Source organism: Bos mutus, chromosome 5, assembly GCF_027580195.1.
Source record: "Bos mutus isolate GX-2022 chromosome 5, NWIPB_WYAK_1.1, whole genome shotgun sequence".
Taxonomy (NCBI): Eukaryota; Metazoa; Chordata; class Mammalia; order Artiodactyla; family Bovidae; genus Bos; species Bos mutus.
Genome location: NC_091621.1, coordinates 104,293,112 through 104,315,166, shown reverse-complemented (window position 1 = coordinate 104,315,166; position 22,055 = coordinate 104,293,112). Strand labels below are relative to the sequence as shown.

General features: G+C 56.7%; 1 protein-coding gene across 2 annotated transcripts in view; it reads left to right on the top strand.

Moving 5' to 3' along the window:
* Positions 1–551: 551 nt before the first annotated feature.
* FBLN1 (fibulin 1) overlaps positions 552–22,055 on the top strand; it is an 80,924-nt gene continuing 59,420 nt past the window's right edge. For both annotated transcript variants that reach the window (XM_070371445.1, XM_070371446.1), the window contains exons 1-3: positions 552–738; positions 13,689–13,794; positions 19,765–19,900. In XM_070371445.1, the coding sequence (XP_070227546.1) occupies positions 660–738; positions 13,689–13,794; positions 19,765–19,900 (321 nt within the window). In that variant the 5' untranslated portion in view covers positions 552–659. The remainder of the gene's footprint in view (positions 739–13,688; positions 13,795–19,764; positions 19,901–22,055) is intronic.

The following is a 22,055-nucleotide window of genomic DNA, read 5'->3' as shown; positions in this document are numbered from 1 at the left end:
CCCGGCGACCCGCGCGCAGGACGGGGAGGGAAACCAGCAGACTTGTGGGTTCCGGGCAACACTCGGGGCCGAGTCCCGCAGGGGGCTCCCCGAATGGACCGCCCTTATTTCCCCTCAAAAGGCGCCTCTGATTCTGGGGACCCCTCGCTGCCTGAGGCAGGGTTCCCCCCACCCGCGCTTTTGGAGGAGCCGGGCGGAGCTAACCTTTGATACCCAGCCCGCCACTCTGGCCGATGGGTGCGGAGGGGATCGGGTTTCACTCGCAAGGGGCGGGGGGTGTGTGGGCGGGGGTGGGGTGGGGGTGCTTCCCGCCGATCGCGTCCCCTCTTGCCCAGGCCCCCCCCACCGAGGAGAAGTTTGGGGTCCCTGCCCCCGCCCCGGCCGTGGGCCTGCTCGCCCTTCGAGGATGGGTGCCAGGAGGGAGGGCCCCCCAGGAGGGAGGGGGCCCGGAGGTCCCCAGCGGGGAGCGGCCGGGGGGAGGGGAGGGGGCGACCCGCGGCCCCGCCCCCGCCGCGCCCTCCCCGCGCCCTCCTCCTGGGCGGGATAATTGAACCGCGCGGCCGGGGCCCAGCGTTGGCTGCGGAGGCTCGGCTGGAGCTTGGAGCCCGCGCTGCCCGGAGCCGAGAGCCGCGCCCCGCGCCTTTGTCCGCCCGCCGCCCATGGAGCGCGCCGCCCCGTCGCGCCGGGTCCCGCTGCTGCTGCTGCTGCTCGGCGGCCTCTCGCTGCTGGCGGCCCCAGGTAGGGGTGCTGAGGGGCATCGGGAGGGAGGGGACGCCCCGAGTCCACGGCCCCCGCTTGAGTGACTCCCCCATGCCTCCCACCCCCGATCCCTGGGGACCCCGCGCCCCGTGGGACTCTGGGGACTGCCAGCGCCTGGGGAGGCGGCCCAGAGCTGCGCCCCTGTCGGCGGTCCTGAGACATCTGAGCTGCCCCGCGGCGCTCTCCCCCACCCTCCAACTACCCGTCGCCTGGCTTCCAACCTGATCACCTCCGCTGACTTGGGGACTTGTTTTAGAGATGGATGCCTCCAAACACATTCTCCCGCAGGTCCTCTCACTTCCAAACCCTGTCCACCCTAGCTCCCATCCACCCGCCGGGGCCAGAGTGCCGGCTGGGGGAGAGGAAGGCTGGCCGGTGGTGGCCAAGGTCGCCGTCCCCTCCCTCACCCCTCCTCCATCCCCGTGGCTGCCCTTGCCCCTGGAGCCCCTTTGGCATACCTGTTCTCACTCCTCCCACCTCCACCCTTATGCTGGGGCTGTGGTACCCAGCGTTCTGATGGGAAAACAGACTGGGGGGTGGGGATCGGTAAATTGCTCGAGACACAGACCCGGTCATGGAGTAGGGGGCGCCCGTGCAGGACGGAGAGAGGAAGGGTGTAGTCTGGAGGTGTTCAGGGCACAGCAATGTGTGGGGAGACCGCTATCTGCCCTCCTGGGTCACTGAGGACCTCAAGACGGAGGTGGCGCCAGGCTCCGTGTTCACTGCGGCTGGGGTCAGGCCACCTCCAAACCCAGCCAGCCGTCTGGTGTCAAGGGGGTGCAAGGGGGTCTCCATCAACAGAGCCCCCAGCCCTGGGACTGACAGCGCTGGAATGGCAAGCACCCAGCTCATCCCTTCTCCCTTAATCCTCAAGGGTTCCACTCCTCAGGGGTGACTGCAAGGCCCTGCCAATTACAGCCGTGACCTCTGACCTCTCCACTGACCCCAGTTACTTATCAGTCATTAGTCAGGCCAGCCCTCCTGGGGCCAGGCGCAGATTAGGGCTCCGACCACCCTCGGCATCTCCGGTTCTTTATCTCTGGTTTAGTTGAGCTTTTAAACTCTCTGGTGACCACTCCCCTTCCTCTGTCAAAGGTCACTTGTCCCAGCTAATTCCTTGCCAGGTTTCAGGGGTTCCCCCGGGAGGCTGGAGGGGTGGGGGCGGGGAGAGCCCTGCAGAGGTTTCTTGGCTCCCTGGCTCCCTTTGCAGCAGACCTTCATGGAACCCTGTCTGTTTCGGGCACGGGCCTGTGCCCAGGAACATGTCGTGGGTGGAGAAACAGGGCTCAGCAGCCGCAGTGAGAGCCATCCCAGGCCCTGGGGTTGATGGGAGACTTCTTGGAGAAGACCGGTGCTTGAGTGGGAGCTTGTCAGGCAGGCAGGGGAGGAAGGGAACTCAGGGGACTGCTGGCTGGATCGAAAGCCCAGAGGGCCCGGCACCCCCCTGTATCTAACACACAAGGAAACTGAGTCACAGAGAGAAGGTGTAGTTGGACTTTGCTAAGCCCGAGTCCCCAGACCTTCCACCGATATTCTTTCACACCTCCTGTGTGAGAAGCGTCCCCTGCAGACTGGCAGGGCCCAGCTTTGACGGAGTGCCGAGGTGTGCTAGGCTGGGATGGCTCCCCAGCCCTGACTGATGGTTTACTGCCGTCTTCTTCCTGGAGCAGGTCCTCACTTGAAGTGCGTAAAGAAGCCTCTCTTCTTTGCACCCTGATGAGAATGCCTGTATCTTTGGGGAGGTCCCTCTCTTGAATTTCAACAAGTTTGGTATGGTTTGGGGCGAGAGAAGGGGAGAGATCTGCCAGGTTCCTTTCTGTACCTGCAAACTCAGACAGTGTAAGGTTCCCGGAGCCTTGGAAGGCTGGCAGAGACACTGTCCCCACCCCCATAGGGGGCCTGGAGGAAATGTGTAGTTTAAAAGTGATCGCGGAAAAAGCCTTGATGGTGAGCCTTTGAGCTAATCTTCGGCCACTCCTCTGGTGACCAGGCCACGGGAAGGCAGAGGGGCGCTGCACTTTTACGAGCCGGGGGGCAGAGCGGGAACCATCCATCTGTCCTGCATCCTTTTGTCTGTGCCGTTGGGCTTTCCTGAGAGCCAGTGAGGAAGGGAGTAAGAGAGGAGGAGGGTGTTGGGAAAGACGGTTGTGTTTTCTCCAAGACTTTCTTGGCCCCTGGCTCCAGCTGGGCTGCCTTTCCAACTGATTACAGAGAACGTCGCTGGGAGGAGAACAAAGGGGAGAGAGGACTTGGCTTGAAAACACGTGGCTGCACCGCGGCTGCTCCTGGAGTTTCCCACTCGGTGGCGGGGGCTGGACAGGCTGAGGGGGCTGCAGGAGAGTGAGACTCAGGGTGTCTCGGGGGCGGCGCCAGGGCCTCTTCTGGGGGCCACAGCTCCAGGTTACGCCCCTTCCCGCACTGCCCGGGGCCACCCCAGCTTGGTGGTACCCTGATGGTGGTGGGGGAGGAGGGTGCTCACTCTCCTCTGGCACCCAGCAGGCTTCCAGGAGAGCTCATTTGTGGAACTGACAACAGCTTTGCCTGTCGTCCCTCAGAGAAGAACCACAGGATGACCTGGTTTCTCATTTGTAAAATGGACATAACAGAAACTGACTTTTTAGGTCTCTTTGAGGATTGAGGGGGCTTCCCAGGTGGCTCAGTGGTAAAGAACCTGCAAAGCAGGAGATACCGATTCGATCTCTGGGTCGGGAAGATGCCCTGGAGAGGGAAATGGCAACCCACTCCAATATTCGTGCCTGGGAAATCCCGTGGACAGAGGAGCCTGGCGGGCTGCAGTCCATGGGGTCGCAAAAGAGTCAGACACGACTGAGCATGCAGGAGGACTGTGGGCAAGACCATAGGAGGATGCCTGTCGTGGGGGCTGTGTTATTATTACTTGTTGTATGTGTTGTCCCCTTCCTAGAGTAGGACAGTGTCCTTCCCCCCAAGACTGCTCTACTAAGACTGCACGTCCCCAGCCAGGAGCTGGGAGGGAGGCAGCCGTATTGGTAAAGGTCACGCAAAGTGGGCCCAGCTGGCCTCCTTAGGCGTTTGATCATCTATATGCAGGGTATCTGCTGAGGGCCAGCTCTGTGCCAGACACTGTTCTAGGTCCTGGGGATACGGCAGAGAGGAAGAGAGACCGGAGCCTTCTGCCCATGGGCGGTAACTTCCAGCAGATCCTGAAAAGTAGACGATTACAAACCAACTCCAGCTGGGAGTGAGTCAGGGAAGACTTCCTGGAGGAAGTGGCATGCAAACTGGGATGTGAAGGAGCAGATGGGGGGTGGGGAGGGTCACCAGGCAAAGGGAACAGCGTGGACAAAGGTTGAGAAGGTGAGAGAGAACGTGGGGCTTTCAGGAGTTCTGTCCCCTCCTCGTGCTTGGGGAGCTTCCTCAGAAGCCCCCTCCCCAACATCCTTCAGACAGCCCCCGCCATTCCTCTGAAGCGGGGGTGGGGGTGGTGGGGGGGTCTCTGTGAGCAATGGATGCGGTGGATGGAGCAACTTTGCAGGAAAACAATTCTAATAGGACGCACGAGTATTTTGCCAGTATATCTCACGCAATAAAAGGTTTGCAAAACATCAGATCGTAACAGTTTAATTAATAAATGCTTGTGCAGGCTTCACTTGGTCTCAGTTTCCTCGTAATGGTTTCAAATGAAACTGAGGTGGGCAGGTACCTATTAGGTCAACTTTCCTGGGGTCAGAGACCCTTCAGCCTAGAGGGGAGCTTAGCGCTGAGACAGTGTGGTGCTGAGGGCAAGCCGTATGTCCCTGGTCATCCAGCTTGCAGCAGGCACGGCTGGACGGGACACTGTGCCCTGTGGCCGACACTCTTTCTGCTGGTCACCGCCTTTAACCCCCAAGGCTGGTCCTAACAAGAGGCTGGGGCGGGAGGGAACCGGCTGCCTGCATGTTATCAGGAGGGTCCTATGCCAGCCCACCCAGGGGTGGGAGCTGGCACTCGACCAAGGTTAGGAGACTGGACCCGAAAGTGACCCGCCTGAGAGAGCTTGACCGACTCCCACAGCCTTTCTGCTCTGTTTCCTTAAATGTGGAAGGAATGCTCTCTGCTCTAGGAAATTATTATAATTGAAGTCTTTTACATTTAGTCACTAATTTAGCGCTGTCAGCAACCCCATGAAGTAGGTACAACTGTTGTTTCCATTTTAATGCTGGGTTCCCAGGTGGCTCAGTGGTAAAGAATCCACTTTTGATGCTGGAGACACAGGTTCGATCCCTGGGTCGGGAAGATCCCCTGGAGAAGGAAATGGCAACCCACTCCAGTATTCTTGCCTGGAAATTCCCACAGAGAAAGGAAACCTGGTGGGCTACCGTCCAGGGTCGCAAAGAGTCAGACGTGACTTAGAGATTGAACAACAGCAAGGGGCCAGAGCGGTTACTCCAGCGGGCGACATGACCCAAAAGGAAGAACAGGTTCAAACAAAAAAATACTGGCTCAGCCCATTAGCGTGAAACACTCTGCGCTCTGGCATTTCAGAGCCAGTCCTGGGAACCAGTCCTGGCTCACGACAATGTGCGTCGTCAGTAGAGGACACGGGACTCCGTGCTCCTAACCACTCGACTGGACGGACACTTCAGTCCCTGAGCACTCCTGTTGCCGAAAGAGTGTGGGACCCGGCTGCTCGCCCCCCAAAAGCCAGTAAACAGGGCAGTTTGGTGGAGAGGAAAGTTTGCTTTATTTTTGGTGCCCGCAACTGGACAGGGGCAGGGCAGACATCTATCCGAAGGCCAACTCCTCCCCTCCACTGGCAAACTGTGGGCAAGAGCTTTTATAGACAGAAGTGGGGAGGGGGGCAGGCTACACGCGGAAACAGCACAGTCAGCTCTGACGGTCATCTTCAGATTGGTCATCGGTGGTCTGACCGGCGTCATCTTGCTTGTTTTAGGTACACTTAATCTTCAGTTCCAGGGTCCATTTGTTCCCATTTCTTTGAGGCCAGTTCTTGAAATCGTGGCAGCTGCTGTTGTGGGTACAGTCTGGTCATCGTGTAGTTAACTTCTACCTGGGGCTTCAGTATCAATAAGACAGCTCGCAGGATATGGCTCAGAATATTATCTAGTCCTTGAGAAAGAACCGGCGGTCCTTGACTGCGCCCGCTGACGACACGATTACTCTCTGGTCTCCTCTGATTGCTTCCCTCTGCCTCTGTGTTTCTCATTTCTCTGATTGAACTTCTTTGACTCAAGTTTTCCACAGAGCGGAGGCAGGCAGAGGACGTGGTGGGGAAGGGGAGGAACTTAAGGTCCTGCTCCGTCTCGCTGTGTAGCCGAGGGGCTCGTTTGAAAGGACAGCTGTTTTCCATGGCAGGGGGCCAGATTCCCGCTGGCTCTGTCCCTGACTTCCTGGGGGATCCCGTGCGCACGGGCACCTGGTTACTTCTTCCCCACACCAGGGGCCGAGAGCCAAGGTGGTGAGCCTCCAGCCTCTGCCCCCATCTTCCCGTGGCCGTCTTCCCTGTGCACCTCTAGGGACACCTGTCCTAGGACTTAGGACTCACCCGGATAATCCAGGATGATGTCATTGGGAGATCCTTAGTTACATCTGCAAGGACCCTTATTCCAAATAAGGCCACATTCTTAGGTTCCAGGTGTCGGGACATGGACGTGTCTTTTCTAGGGGATGCCTCTGAAGCCACTATACACCCTTGAGAGTAAGCTCAGAAACGGATGCGCTAACAAGAAGTCCGTGGGGCCCTCTGCCACGGTGACTGTGACGCGTGAGAGCAGGACTCCGGTGGCTCTCGGGTGGGCGGCAGGGGGCCATAGTACTGGAACTCAGAGGTTAGCGGCAGGGAGCCCTCTGTGAAAAGACCTGGGGAGGAGCGTTTGGGCAAAGGGGAAGGAAGGCGTACACGGGCCCCCTGGGGGGACCAGGTGTGTCAGAGGACCACGGGATGGAGTGAAGGGAGGGGAGGCGGGTGGGGCCAAAGCAGTTTGTGCAGGGCCTTAAAAGCCAGGCTTCGGACTGTGGATTTTATCCCAATGCCCCAGTGCTGGAGGCTCTCAAGCAGGGGGATGACATCCCTTGACTCATGTTTTCAGCAGCCCCTCTGTGTGCTGCATGGTAGATGGATCGCAGGGAGACTAGAGTGGAGGCTGAATAAGCCGGCGGGGTGGTGGTGGGGAAGGCTCCTGCAGGGTCCAGGGTGGAAGATGCCCTGGAGAGGGTAGTGGCCTGGGGGCTGGGGAGAAGCGGACAGAGCTGGAGAGTTGGGGAGGTCGAGTGGACAGGACTTGCTGAGGGCTTGATGTGGACGGTGAGGGAGCTGGAATCATTCAGGCTGACCCAGTTATTTTGGCCTCAGCCTCCGGACGCAGGATGACTGCTAATTACTGAGGTAGAGAAGCGGGACGGGGGTGGGCCTCGGAGTCCCAAGTGGACACTTTAAGTCTCCTGTTAGACGTCCGGGTGGAGCCTGGACAGACAGAAATGAGGGAGTCTCAGCCCATAGGTGAGGCTGGACGAGACCACCCAGGGAAGTGGGTTTGGAAGAAGAGAGAACAAGGGGCGGAGTCACTGAGCCCCACAGGCAGTTTGAGGAGGGAAGAGCCATGAGAGGACCCCTCCCCAGGGGCGCCCCCAGGGCCCGGGGTGGCAGCTAGGAGGCTGCCAGGGCTGGCTTTTAGAGGCCGGCTCTCAGAGTGTCTTTGTGCTAATGGCTTGAACCAGTATTTTTCTTTTCTTTTTTTATGAGCCTGTATTTGTTTTGAACCCATTTTTCCTTCTGACTTGTGTTGCCTGCCTGAGTGAAAAGTCCTGGAAGTTTTGTTAACCTACATGTGCTTCTCGTTTTGATGTGAGCCTTCTCTCCGAAACCAGCTGCACCTTTTCCATCATTGGTATGACCACCCCCACCTTGGGCACAGAGAGGCCAAGCAGGGTGGCTGTGGACAGACAGCTGCTTCGTGGCAGCACCAGGATGTGAACATGGGCAGCTTGGCTCGCTCGTCGTGTTCCGAAAGCAGGACGCGGAACAAACCGCCTCACTCGTCTTTCCATCTGAAAAGTCTCCCGTATTTCTAACTCCAGCTTTAGGGAGGAGCCACCGTTTCTGGTCTTACGGTGGGTGGGTGTCAGCTTTAGAGTCACAGCTGGATTCGAATGCTGCCTCTGTTTGTCCCGTGGCCTCGGGCAACACGCTTCATCTCTTTCCATCCTCTGTGTCCAAGGTTGCTCAGATCACACGAGATCATTCATCTGTTCGTCACTTCCTGGACACTTCTGGCTCTGGGATGGCCGCGGGTCCAGGGGCAGAATGAGTCTCCTGTCTAGCCCTTGTGGCACAGAGACACATACAGTTAATTACTTGTGCTAAAGTGCTGGAAAGTTTGGGGAGCAAAGAGACCACGAAAGGAAAGGCCTCTGCCCCATGTTTGCACGTGTGTGTGGGTGTGTGTTGGGAGGTGGGGGCGGTGGTTAGGGAGGACTTCCTGGAGGAGAGGGCCTTTGAATGGGTGTGAATGAGCTAGTCCAAGCAGAGGAGTGGACCCAAGACCCCCAGCCTGGCAGAGCTTCAGTTTCCAAAGGCCGGGTGCAGAGGATACTTGACAGGTGTGCACACGTGCTCTGAGAGGTGAGAGGGGAAGCAGAGGATTCGGGTCCTGCAGGGGGAGATGCTGGAGAGATGGGGCAGAAGGAGGATGGCCCGCACGTCCACGGGGGTTGGTCCAGGAGCTCACGTGAGCTGCCTGGAGGGAGCAACGTGGAGTGGGGTTCTCGTCACCTTCTCAGGGGTGTGCCGTCTGGTCCTGTCTCTCGCCGCCTCCTCTCAGCTGGTTCTCTATCTGAGACCCCGTCTCTCTGCTGGGGGCTGATGTCCGGGGGTGTGTGGGCACCAGCTGTTCTTATGTTAGGGACGGGACTGGAGCCATAAGAACAGCCTCAGCGCCCCCTGCTTCCTCCCGGGAAGGCTGGGGGCCTCGAGGAGGGAGATGGGTCAGTCCTCATCCTCGGCCGCAAAGGGACACAGAGGCCCTGGGACACACCCAGGAACAGTCTCCTGGCATCTCCCTGGGTTGTCATCTCCTTGAAAACAGAGTCCTGATTCTGGAGCCCACACCCCAGGGTCAGAGAGAGCCTGGCACATGGACGAGCCCTAAGAGGGGTGTCTGCTGGCTCCCAGGCTTGGGAGGTGGGGGGGAGCCCTGCAGGGGGTGGGAATGGGCTGAGTCTGGCATGATTCTGTCTGGTTGGAATTTCCCGTTGGCATCTCATTGCAGCTCAGGCTTCCCAGTTATGCAGGTCCTACACACCATGGGGACCCCCTCCCGCTCTCTGCTGCAGCTTCAGGCAGTGCTGTGCGGCAGCTGGGGTGCGAGCCTTGCTTTAACTCTTCATTTTCCCAAATGAGGGGATTAAAATAAAACCAAGTAGAGAGCTAAGCAACCACCGTCTCGTATCTCAGCATTCCATGTGCGTGAAGGGCCTTCTGATGCCCCATGTTTTGGAAGGACATGGTCTCGGGATTCCATCTTTGTGGTTCTCATCCACACAGTCAGATCGCAGGGACCGGAGATGAAAACTGTGCTTTGCTGAGGTTTCTTCTTGGAGAGGGAAGCGACCCAAGGTAGAACATTCCAGACTCGCCCGAAGCTCCACTTCTCTCTAAAGAGCACTTCCTGCCCAGGACGGGTGTTGAGTGACCAGTGAGAGTGTGGTGGGCGTGAGCGAGTGGCATCGCTCCCAGGGTTGGGGACCGAAGTAGCCATGACAGCCTTGTCGCTTCAGGTTGCTCTCATGGCATGATTTAGGAAGGTGGCTCAGACACGGAGGCTGTGCCTGAGGTTTCTTCCATTTTATACCCTTTGGGAGATGCTTTCAGGGTCTGCTGGTGGGAGTGGTGGGCCTGATGCCGTTGGCTGCTGCGGAAACCCTTGGTACCGGTGAGGTGTAGCATCAGGTGAGGCTGACACCTCGGTTCTCTTCTTGCCTCCCGCCCGGCCTAGCCATGTGCCCTATGACAGAGTGGGGCCACAGCCTAGAATTCCGTCCCTCTTTCCCCTTCTGCCGATGGTGCCGAGTCCTTGCTGAGTGTGGGTGGGAGAAGTGATGCCGGCAGGGGGTTCTCCCATCACGTCCAGAAAGCAACAATAACAGTTTGAAGGAAGGGTTTTTGTTTAATGTTGGGTGCTCAGCTCCTCAGAACAACAATTATGGGACAGTTACCCAAAGTAATTTTGACCCAAGGATGCATACGTAACTAATATCCATAGGACATAAGGAAAGATAGCATGTCGCACTCAACCTGGTTTCAGTGGAGTAGCCAAGTTGGGGACCTTTAGAATCTGAAGACAAGGTGGGTTGAAGATATTCAATCCAGAGCTGTATATTTCTGTAGTGAAATATCAGAAGTGATGTAGATGCCCAGAGACGGGGTGTGGGCTGGAGACAAAGCTACTTCTACCCAACAGTGTGACGTGCCTGGCATGGTGGCATCAGCAGCAATTTAAGGGGGTGAGGGGTGGGGGTGGGAGGGCTGGGACCCTTCCGTGTGGGGCTGTTATGAGGAAGACAACAGTGTTCTGTCTGCTCTGACCTCTGCCGAGTGACCGTCCCGCCTCACCGTGGGCTCCCCGTGACCCCTCTGATGGGGGAGTGCTTGGGGGGGCACCTCCCACCCGAGGAGGGTATGCTGACCCCCCGCTGGGAGTTCCAGCTCTATGGCTTGGAGCATTCTGGGGACATTCCAAGTTTCTGTATTGAGGGAAGAACTTCACATTTTATTGTTCTACTGAGAATAAGCTGCAAAGTGCTCAGGGCTCCCCAGTGGGAATCATTTCCAAATGTTTCTGCAGTTTGGGGCACAAAGTTCTTGCCCTGCTGAGCCGGCTGCGGGAGTCTGAGCTTTCTTTCCCCACGCTCACCTTTTTCAGAGTTGAGGGAGGCGTAGGAGCTACCACCCCAGCCGTTCTGCACCCCAGGACGGGGCCATGTTGCCCCCATTCCTCACGGGCAACAGCAAGCAGGTTTCCTTTGTTCCTTTCACGTGTCCTGCAGCCACTGTTTACTGGAGCTCCCTGTGTGCTCGGAACTTTATAAGCTCTATCCGTCTCCTCAGCCACTTTGCAAAGGTATTGTGAGCCCCCATTTTGCTGCTGAGGAAGCCGTGGTTCAGAGAGCTGAAGCGTCCTGCCCAGGGAGGGTCACAGAGCAAGCAAGCGTTGAACCTGGGATCGGATCCCAAGCCTGTTTGGCTCCAAAGCTGATCCTCTTCCTACTCAACCCTGTCGCTGCGAAGGGCCAGCTTTGAGCTGAGGTCCGGGATGAGAAGCAGGCCCAGCTCTGCGTGGGTGGGAGGGCGAGGCAGACACATGTTGTCAATGGAGAGTTTGCTCCGGCCGGGCTGCTGGCAGGAGGGCTACGGGAGGCGGGGAGAGGCTGGATGGGGCAGGGGCGGGGTTGGCCAGGGCTGGAGGCGCTGTGAGAGCCCCAGGGGGCAAGGCCGCAGGCAGGAGAGCTACGTGGGGCCCGCGGGGGTTGGGCTGCGGGGGGACAGCACAGGGGATATTGGCCTCAGCGTCCAGCCACGTGGCTGGTCACTCATCCTGTGAGTGAACCACGGGCGTCGTATCTACGACAGGTCAGGTCTGGTGTTTCGTGAAAACTTTTCTTAAAATCAGTTGGAGCAAAAATGAATGAAGGAAGGAAGGAAGGAAGGAGTGGGACCCCTGGAGGTCATCCCCGCAACCGGAAGTCTCCCCCCGTGGGGGAGCACTCATTTGAGAAGCCAGTGACACTCACTTTATTACTATCTGGGCCCCAGCCCACAGTGTCCCCCACAGTCACCAAACGGCTTTGAGGGGGACAGCCGTGATGGGGAGGGGTCAGGTGGCCGGGGGGCTGTGGGCCGGCAGGCTTTGCTCTGGGATGGACCGTCACCCTTGATCAGGCCCTGGGGACTCCCACTGCCAGGCTGGGGTTGGGCGGGTGGATCTTCTGCTCAGCGCTCCCCAGAAGGCCTGGGATGGGGGTCCTGGGGTCACCATCCGGGGACTTGGCGAGGCCCTTTCTTCTCCATTTGCAGCAACATGGATGGCCCTCGAGATGGTCACACTGAGTGAAGTAAGTCAGGCAGAGGAGGGAAAATCCGTGACATCCCTTGGATGTGGAATCTAAAAAGAAATGATACAAACGGACTTACGAAGCAGGAAGAGACTCACAGACTTAGAAAACAGATTTATGGTTGCCGGGGGTGGGGAAGGGATAGCTAGGGACTTTGGGAAGGTCATGTACACGCTGCTCTATTTAAGATGGATATCAAGAAAGACATTGCATAGCACACGGAACTCTGCTCAATGTTATGTGCCAGCCTGGATGGGAGAAGGATTTGGGGGAGAATGGATACGTGTTTATGTATGGCTGAGTCCCTTCGCTGTTCACTTGAAACTACCACAGCATTGTTAATTGGCTGTACCTCAATGCAAAATGTTTTTGGTGTTAAAAAATAAATGAATAAAAAGCAATTTAAGAGGAAACGGCCTGTGCAGCCCCTGGCTCTTCATGCCGGTGTGGACCACACTCACTAGGTCTTCTGGGGGTGACCACTTGCTGCCTCAGGGCTCCAGGCACAGTTTCTCCCCAGTGGCGGTCGAGGTGGCCGTGGGCAGGTGGTCACAGCTGGTGTTACTGGACACATTGGCCTCAAGCTGAGTCCAGGAGTGGCCCTCTCTTCTGGGGCCACCTTGAGGGCTGGGCCTTAGAAGGACGGTGGGCTCAAACAAAACACCCATGGCCCTTGGTGCCAGGAAACGGTGCCAAGCGTGGTGGGATTTACCCCATGGGGTGTGCGAAAGCCAGCCGTGAGAAAGCATGTTCCATAAAGTCCAATTTTGAAATGTCCTGCCCAGAAGTGACCTTCTGCCCAGGTGCACAGACGGTTGCCCCTCTCGGCCCCTCCTGGCCGTGAAAGGAACTGGGGCTGAGGGCACCCTGGTGCTGGGCGGCTCCTCCCTTTGGTAACCATGGGGTCCTCTCCTTCTGTGAGCCGGGGGGCCCGTCACGGGGCCAGTGCAGCCGTGAGGGCGTGGGTGTGCCAGCGGCCATCTTTCCTTTTTGTAAGCAAAGAGGCGAATCTGTGATAAGTCTGGGGCAGAAACCGTCACCAGCTTCAGTTCTGAGGTCCTAGCAAGTGGCAATGATGGTTAAATGAGAACGAGGAGTGGGTCTCAGAAATGCAGGCTCCTTGCTTCCCCCCGGGGCAGGCTTGGCTGCAATTGAAGCACCTGGATTTCTGTTCCTTCCCCCTGGGTGCCCTCCCCCTGGGTGCTCTTCCCCGGGTGCCCTCACCCCGGGTACCCTCCCCCCGGGTGCCCCCCAGGTGCCCTCCCCCCGGGTGCCCCCACCCTGGGTGCTTCCCCCCGGGTGCCCTCTCCCTGGGTACCCTCCCCCCGGGTGCCCTCCCCCTGGGTGTTCACTGTCCACTCTCGGGGGAAGCCTTCCTTGGTTGTCCCCGTTTGGGGGACGCTCCAGGCCTCCTCCATTCTGCACTGTTGTCTTTAGTGAGACAAACCATCTCTGAGCCCCGCAGGAGTGGGTCGGTCGTGTCCTGGATACCCTGAGCACCGGGCTGCCTGTGTCCCCAGCCTCTGGCCCTGGGGCAGGGATCCTGGGTGCTGAGCCGCAGCCCTGACAGAACTGTTTTGGGAAGATCGTGGTTGAGGTGTCAGGCCTTTCCAGGAGGAGCACGCTCCTGGGTCTCCCAGCCCCAGCCCCAGTGGAGTTTTCAGGATGTGCTTGTCGAGTGACTGAAGGGTGCTTCAGCATCACCCTGGGATGCTGTGTGCAGATGGTGCGGCCGGGAGTGGGGCTCCCTCAGCCACCCAAGGGAGGCTGCCCATCCCAGGGGCCCTGTGGGGTGTGTTGAGTCGCCTGCCGCCTGTCACTCTGTTCTCCTCCCTGCACAGCGGGCGCAGACGTCTCCATGGAGGCCTGCTGTGCAGACGGACATCGAATGGCCACCGAGCACAGGGCCTGCTCGCTGCCCTACGCCTCGGAATCCAAGGAATGCAGGTATGTCTGCCAGCACTTCACCAGAAGAGCACTCCTGCAGACAAAAGCAGGAGAGGAAGGGAGAGTGGGTGGCAGACCCCCGGGGGGAGGCTAGGTGCCAGGGCCAGGCTGTGGGCTGGGGGGTGCAGTGGGCTGCTGACCCCTGCCTCCCTCCCTCCTCTGTGCCCCCACGGTCCTCTTACATGTCTCCGCTCACCCTTCCCCCGCCTCCCTGGCATTATCGGGGCATCCTGACATTTCACCAGGCTGCATTCAAGAAGATCTGGGTTTGCAGCCCTTGCTGCCACAGCTGGGCACTGTGACCAAGTCACCCAGAAAGGGGGTGGTTACTGGGGGCAGGTGAGGTCATGTGATCTCAAAGCACTGGAAGTGCTTTGCCAGTAAAAGCACGGCCACTTTCAGACCCCGACACCCAGACGAGCCAGTCCCAGAGCAAAAGTCCTCCTAGGCCGTTTTCCACTTTATGCGGTAGCCAGCGTCTGGATCAGCTATGTTTATTCCTCTCTCTCTAAATTAACTCAAGCTCCTTCAAAGTTTTGGAAGGACGTAAGCTTAGAAGTGGCTTCCCTGGTGACTCAGCGGTACAGAATCTGCCAGCAGTGCAGGAGACCCAGGTTCGATCCCTGGATTGGGAAGATCCCCTGGAGAAGGAAATGGCAACCCACTCCAGTAATCTTGCCTGGAGAATCCCCATGAACAGAGGAGCCTGGTGGGCTACAGTCCATGGGGTAACAAAGAGTCAGACACGACTGAGGCAACTGAACACCTGACTGGAAGCTTATAATAAGTGATAAATACATGTCATGTCAATCATCACTGTCAAAATAATATAAAAATAATAACAAGTCTTTAGGAAGCACCTACTTTGTGCTAGGCATTTGCTGCCCAGCATCTCGTTTAACTCTGTTACTAAGACCCATTTTACAGATGAGAAAACTGAGCTTTCCCCCAGAGTGCTCAACTGGAGGCTTTAGGACTTGGACCCAGATCTGCTTGCCTGGGGAGCAGAGGTCGGGAGGCGAGGGTATGAACATGTTCCATCACATGCCATCCGTTCCTGCTCTCTGCCCCTGGTCCGAGCCAAGGCAGCTCTGACCTGGGGGTGCTGGATGGAGAGCTGCCACAGACAGAAAGAATGCACAGGGGAGGCTCGTCCGCCTCGTTCTGGAGTCCTGCATTTGTGTTGGCATCGAGCATTGAGAGGCTGCTGCCTGCCAGCAGTGACGGAGGATGTAAAGCTCCATTGAGGAAATTCTTGAAAAGTCGAAAGCATTATAGACCAAACAAGGGAAGGAGAGAAGAGGGCGCTCGGATTGTCTGAACTGAGTGGAGACTGTGCCATGAGGATTTACGGCGTGTCTGATGAGTAAGAGCTGAGATCTTGGCGTGAGGCTTCGCACTAGAAATGTCAGAGGGTGGCTGGCAGTTCGGGGCGAAGCTAGCTGGTGAGCGCCAAACATTCTGTTTACAGACTGGGCCAGAAAGGCAGACAGGCCCTGGGGACCCATCGGGCTTGCTTTCAGGCTGTGTGACTTGAGCCAGCTTGGACCCTTGGTTTCCCCAAATGTTAAACCAGGACAGTGATGATGACCGAGGGGAGGGAATCAGCCAGGACCACCACCCTAGGCAGAAGAGTATACTCGTCTGCTCAGGCCACCAGCACAGACACCTCTGCCTGGGCGGCTTAAACCACAGACATTTACTGCCTCACAGTCTGAAGACAGCCGTCTGAGATCCTAGTTCCTCCTGACACGTCTCTCCTGGGCTTGGAGATGCCACCTCTCCCCACGTCCTCATGTCTTCTCTCTCTGTGTGTTTCTGTCCTAGTCTTTCTTTTTTAAAAAACATTTTTATTAAAAAAAATTTTTTTTTGGCTGAAGCTCGCAGCATGCAGGATCTTAGATCCCCAACCAAGGCTCAAACCCGTGCTCATTGTAGAAGAAGAACAGAATCCTATCCACTGGGCTGCCAGGGAAGGCCCCACAGGTTCAGTGTTTTTAATGAAGGGAGAGAAGGGAGAGAGCAGGTCAGAAATCAAATCTGGTTTATGAGGGTGCTCTTACAAGTTAAAGGGTACAGGAAACAAGAACCACCAGCCACCTGGTCACTCAATAATTCCAGCGTTATTTTTCTCCTTCAAAGTGGTATTGTGCCAGGCCCTCCGGTTTTAAGTTTTCATTCATTTGGCAAATCTTGATTGATCCCTGGTGCTGTTCTAAGCTCAGGGTGAAGAGAATGGGATCGCATAGGTGGGCAGGCCCCAGGCCGAGCCCTCCTGGGCAGAGCTGGGGGAGGAAGGCACCCAGGGTTCTGTGGTGCCCAAGAAGCCCAGGGTAGACGCTCTGGTAGGTGAGGGGATCGGAGAGGACTGCAGGGGCCCCGGCACCTCCCAGCACACATGGGTTCTAGCCGGGCACGTGTGGCTTCTGCCCAAGCCTCTGACACGTGGCACATTTGGGGGTGATCAGGAGAGACGGCAGATGACGTTTCAATTCAGGCTTCGCCGTGCATTCTAGTCTCAACCAGATATGGTTGGCCTCACGACCCAAATGTGGTGGTGGTTTAGTTGCTCAGTCGTGTCCGACTCTTGTGACCCCATGGACTGCAGCCCGCCAGGCTCCTCTGTCCGTGGGATTCTCCAGGCAAGAATACTGCAGTGGGTTGCCATTTCCTTATCCAGGGGATCTTCCTGACCCAGGAATTGAACCCGGGTCTCCTCCATTGCAGGCAGATTCTTCACTGACTGAGCTATGAGGGAAGCCCAAATATAAATTTGCCTAAAACTTTGGGTTGAATGCAGCCCACGAGGGAATTTGGATCCACATGGAGTTCACAAGTGGTGCTAGTGGTAAAGAACCTGTCTGCCAATGCAGGAGACCTAAGGGACGTGGGTTCGATCCCTGGGTATGGAAGATCCCCTGGAGGAGGAAATGGCAACCCACTCCAGTATTCTTGCCTGGGAAATCCCATGGAGAGAAGGGCCTGGCGGGCTATAGTCCATAAGATTGCAAAGGGTCAGACATGACTGAGTTGACTTAGCATGTTAGCATGGAGTCGAAACCTAAGGCGGATCCTGAGCTGATGTTTCTCAATCCACCAGTCACTCTCTGATCCCCTTCATGTATTTCACTAATTGTACTGAGGCTCTCCTGGAGGAGATGGGGGTAAATCAATGAACAAAATAAGCAAAATCTCTTCGGAGGATGCAGACGATGACATGGTAAAGTCTCTGGTTTGTAAGAAGGCACAAGGTGCCTTCTTTCCCTGGGAAAGCCCAGGGACAAGAGGCCGGGTCTCCTTTCAGAGAGAGATGTTTGAGGGCACCTTGCTGAGTTTATGGTTTCAGATAGAGATGTTTGAGGGCACCTTGCTGAGAATGGGTGTCTCACCAGGGCCTGAAGGACGCGAGCAAGCCAGCCAGGTGAATGCAAGATCGCATGTCCAAGTCAAAGGGCAGTAAGGGGAGAGCGGCTCCAAATCCGCCTGCAATGCTGGAGACTCGGGTTTGATCCCTGGGTCAGGAAGATCCCTGGAGGAAATGGTAACCCACTCCAGTATTCTTGCCTGGGAAATCCCACAGACAGAGGAGCCTGACGGGCTACAGTCCATGGGGTTGCAAAGAGGTGGACATGACTGAGCAACTAAACCGCTGTCCAGCTCTCCAGACGCCCAACTCTGGCCCAAGCCCACCCGAGTAGAGCTTCATAACTTCTATGCTGGAAGGACCCCAGTGTGGGAAGCTGTGCTTCCCCTCCAAGACGTCCCTCTCTCATCCCCGAAGCCTCTGCATGGGCCTGGCACACAGTAGGGTTGCAACCAAAAAACAATTTTTTTTTAATTGCAGTAAAATATACATAATAGTCGTGTCCAACTCTTTGTGGCTCCCTGGACTGTAACCCTTCAGGCTTCCCTGCCCATGGAATTTTCCAGGCACAAATACTGGAGTGGGGTGCCATTTCCTGCAGATTGCACCGTCGTGACCATGTTTAGGGGTACAGTTCAGTATATTTGCATCACTGTCCCACCGTCCCCAGAACTTTGTCATCTTCCTAAACTGAGGCAGAAACTCCTTGTTACCCTCCCTGCCCCAGCCCATCCCTTCTGTTTCCCGTCTTCGTAAGTCTGACTCTTCTGGGTCCCTCATGCAAATGGAATCACAGTGTTTATCCTTTTGTGTCTGGCTTCTTTCACTTAGCTCTCTGTCCTCAGAGTTTCTCTGAAAACCTTGTAACACGTGTTTGGGTTTTCTTCCTGGTTGAGGCCGTGTTCAGCTCCTTCATACGCACAGACCACACTTGGCTTGTCTGTTCCTCGATGGATACTTGGGTTGCTCCCATCTTCTGGCGGTTATGAATCATGCTGCCGTGAACCTAGGTGCGCCAGTGTCTGAGTCAACTGCTTTCTATCCTTCCGGGTTTATACCCAGAGTTAGGATCGCTGGATCCTAGGCTCATTCTGTCTGAAATTTTTTGAGGAACTGCTGTGCTGCACCAGCTAACACTCCCACCCACAGTGCACAAGGGTTCAAGTTCTCCACAACACTCATTTTTTTCTGTTCAGCCAGTAAACATCTTTGAATGAATGGATAGTTGGACCCACATCTGTTAGCTCTCCCTAACAATTTAGTAAAATGCCGGTTATTTGCAAATTCACCAAGGGCATGAGCCAATGTGTGGTAACAGAGTATAGGCATGTTTCATTTTCTTATGCTTCAAAGGTTGGAATTTTTTTTTTTTTAACAAATTGAAGGTTTGTGGTAATACCATGTTGTCAGATGAAGGCTAGCATTCTTTAGCAACGATGATTTTTATTAAAGTATGTTTTACTTTCTAGACATAACGCTATGCACACTTTATGGGCTGCAGTACAGTGCAAGCGTAACTCTCATATGCTCCAAGGAACTAGAGAATTTGTGTGGCTCACTTTACCGTGGTGGTCTGGAGCTAAACCTGCAGTCTATCTCTGTGTGTATTGATAGATCCAGGCTGGAGCCCATGGACAGTTCTAGAAGTGTATGAGAAGCTGGGTGAGGAGCTCCAGCCCCACAGAGTGGAGGCTGGGGCCAAGGTCGCCTGGCCAGCCACACGGGGAGGCCCCACCCTCTCCGGTCCAGCGAAGGCCTGGCAGCTCTTCCTGCCCTTGTTGGCAACCCCAGAGCCAAGGTTCTCCGAGGTCTGAGGGGAGCCACGCCTGTGACCACACACCTCTTGCTCCCTCATGTCCCTTCCCTCCCTGCCTGGAGCTGTGTCTGAGGGACCACCTCGGGCAGATCCACCTTGTGGACCTTCTTCCCGGAGACCCTAGAAGGGCTAGGAGATGGGGGTGCGGTGGCCTGGGCTCACTGTTGCTACCACCCATCACTCTTGGCCGTGGCAACCTCCTCTGCCTCGCCGGAGCTATTTCCTCTGATTCTGGAACCTGGGGAGATATTAATAAAGGATAAGAGGGTCCAGACCTGAGCCAGCCCTCATCTGTTTTTTAAAATTTGTTTTTAATTCAAAAAAACCCAACTCATTGGGCTGTGCTGGGTCTTACTGCAGCATGTGGGGTCTAGTTCCCTGACCAGGTACTGAACCCTTGTCTCCTGCGTTGGGAGTGCAGAGTCAGCCACAGGACGACCAGGAAAATCCCAGCCATAATCTGATTTGTGTTATAAATAGCTGGGAACTTTCTCTGGATGAGGCTCAGCGCTCAAGAGAGATGAAGTCGGCCTGTCGAAACCACTCCCAGACACCACCGTGCATTCAGTCTTTCTAATCAAACTCTGTTGACCACCTTCCGTATGCGGGTGCTGTGTGTGTATCTTGGCGTGTCTGTGGATGAGCAGCAGGGGTGGGGGAAGGAGGGGGACCCTCAAATGTGACAGGGCTGCCGTCCCCGAGGGGCTACTGCTCCCAGGCCCTGGGTACACCTGGCAGACCCTTGCAACCCCGCAGAGCCCCTGGCACATCCCACACCCTCTGCCCACAGGATGGTTCAGGAGCAATGTTGCCAGAACCAGCTGGAGGAGCTGCACTGCGCCACGGGCATCAACCTGGCCAATGAGCAGGACAGCTGCGCCACACCACGCGGCGACAACACCAGCCTCGAGGCCATGTTCGTGAAGGTGAGGACCCGCCCTCCCGGCGCAGCCATCCCTTCTGCAGTCCGAGGCCTGGGGCACTCTCCTCCCTGCACCCCAAACTCAGGCAGCCTTTCCCTCTGAGCAGCAGGGTGTGCAAAAAGCCCTGGGGGCTGGAAGGGCCACTCAGGTCTCCCCACCAGCTCCAGTTTACGCAGTAAACTCCGGGCAACACCCCAGAGTTTCAGCATGCGGGGTCTAGTTCCCTGAACAGAGATTGAACCCGGATCCTCTGCGTTGGGTGCGCAGACTCTTAGCTCTGCTGCCCAGGCCCCTTCCAGCACTGGGACATGGGGTGAAGTGACCCAGCCCTGCCCTGAAGCCTGCCAGCGGGGGTCCCCAGCCTCCGGACCGCGTGCCGGTGCCTGCTGTTGGATCAGCGGCGGCATCAGATCAGATGTAAAGTGCACAATAAACAGTGTGCTTGAATCACCCCGAAACCATCCTCCACCCCAGTTCGTGGAAAAACTGTCTTCCATGAAACCAGCCCCCGGTGCCGCAAAGGTCGGGGCCCACGGACTGCCAGTCCCAGGGCTTCAAACAGGGACTCAAAGGTCAGAGCATGGGTTACCTGGACTCAGGGCCTTCTGAACCCTCAATTCAAGGTAGGCATCCCCACCCCCGCCCCCAGGAGGCCCTCAAACGCCTCTACTCTCCCCAGCTAGTCAGAGTTCAGAATGGGCCCCCACGTATGCCTCTGAGAACGCATGGCCTCCATAACTGCCCTAGAAGAAAAGACTGAGGTTCAGAGAGGCCCACACTCCAAAGTGACCTCTCAGCAAGGGTCCTTTCAAGATCAGCAGTGAGGCAGGGCTGGGAGCGGGGTCATCTGGCCCAGAGGGAACTCTGTCCAGAAGGTCAGCGATGAGTGGATGTCATCACCCTTGACTCCAGGTCCAGGCCAGGTCCCCGGGGCCTCTGTCCCTGTGGAAGGCCTGCATCTTTGCACGGATGTGGAGAGGTTCCTGAGAGCGTTCCGAGGTCTGAAAACTGCAAATAAACTAGGCTGTCCCTCCCTTACCACTTACGAGGGAGAAAAACAGCCCGACTAGGAGGAGCTCAAGTTTGGAAAGTTAATTAACCTGGTCATCTGGGTTTCTGGTGGAGGTGCCAGGTGACGACACTGAATTCCCTGGAAGAAAGATTTCCTGTTCCCCGTTAGGAACCCATGAAGTAATTTCAAGGAGCGATAATTGGAATGAAGTCTGGATTCCGGGAGGGAGAGTGGGGATCCTTTCTGGGGCTCGTCTTTTCACACAGAGTAGGATGTGGAGGGATATTCCACATCGAGGAGTTGGGGGTCCAGTGCCCCTCTGCCCACCCTCAGCCTTTGTGGGCTTTTCATGGGAGGAGGCTGGGTGAGCAGGGGAGCGGGGGCTGGTCAAGGGGGTTCCTGGGAGCTGGGACCTGAGATGCTTAGAGCCGGCCTCCCAGAAAGGGGGCTCTGCCTGGGTCCTCAGACTTCAGAGAAAGGCCTGGAACATTCTAACGGGTGTGGAAACTGATCACTTCGGCCAATGAGCCATTTATGTTTCCGGGAAGTATGACTCGGGACGTATGAGGTGGAGGAGGTCACTGGGGCTCCTGCTCTTCCTGGAGAATGCGAGACCCTCAGCCTCCACGAAGCTCAGGCTAAACCACCTCCCCCGCTCCTGCCACAGACCTTTGGAACGTTCTGTGCGTTTCTTAGAATGATGACCGAAATGAAGTTTTCATGTGCCAGGGGTGAATATTGTTTCCGGGCTTCAGATGTGGCTTTGGGGACCACTGGGGCACACAGGTGACTCTGTCCCTCACCTGCTGACCAGTCTTGAGGCTCTCTTCCTGCAGTCTGAACCACCCTGCCTGGGCTGAGGAGGAGGAGACAGGTGTATATTCGTCGTTCCAGGCGTGGTAGAGAAATCTCAGAGCACGCAGAAGGCATGGACCCTTAGGGAGCCCATGTGGGAGCCCCAGGGGCCCCTCTCCTAGCCCCCCTCTCCCTGGAGGCCCTGCTGGATCGGCTGGGGTTTGGGGGGAGACAGGGGTTGTGGAGCGTGTGCTAGGATCAGCCCCTTTAAGGCACGACCTATGAGGTTCAGGGGGCAGCAAGCCTTGGGCTCAGCTGGCTTTGCTATTTCCTGGCAGCGGTTAGAAAAGG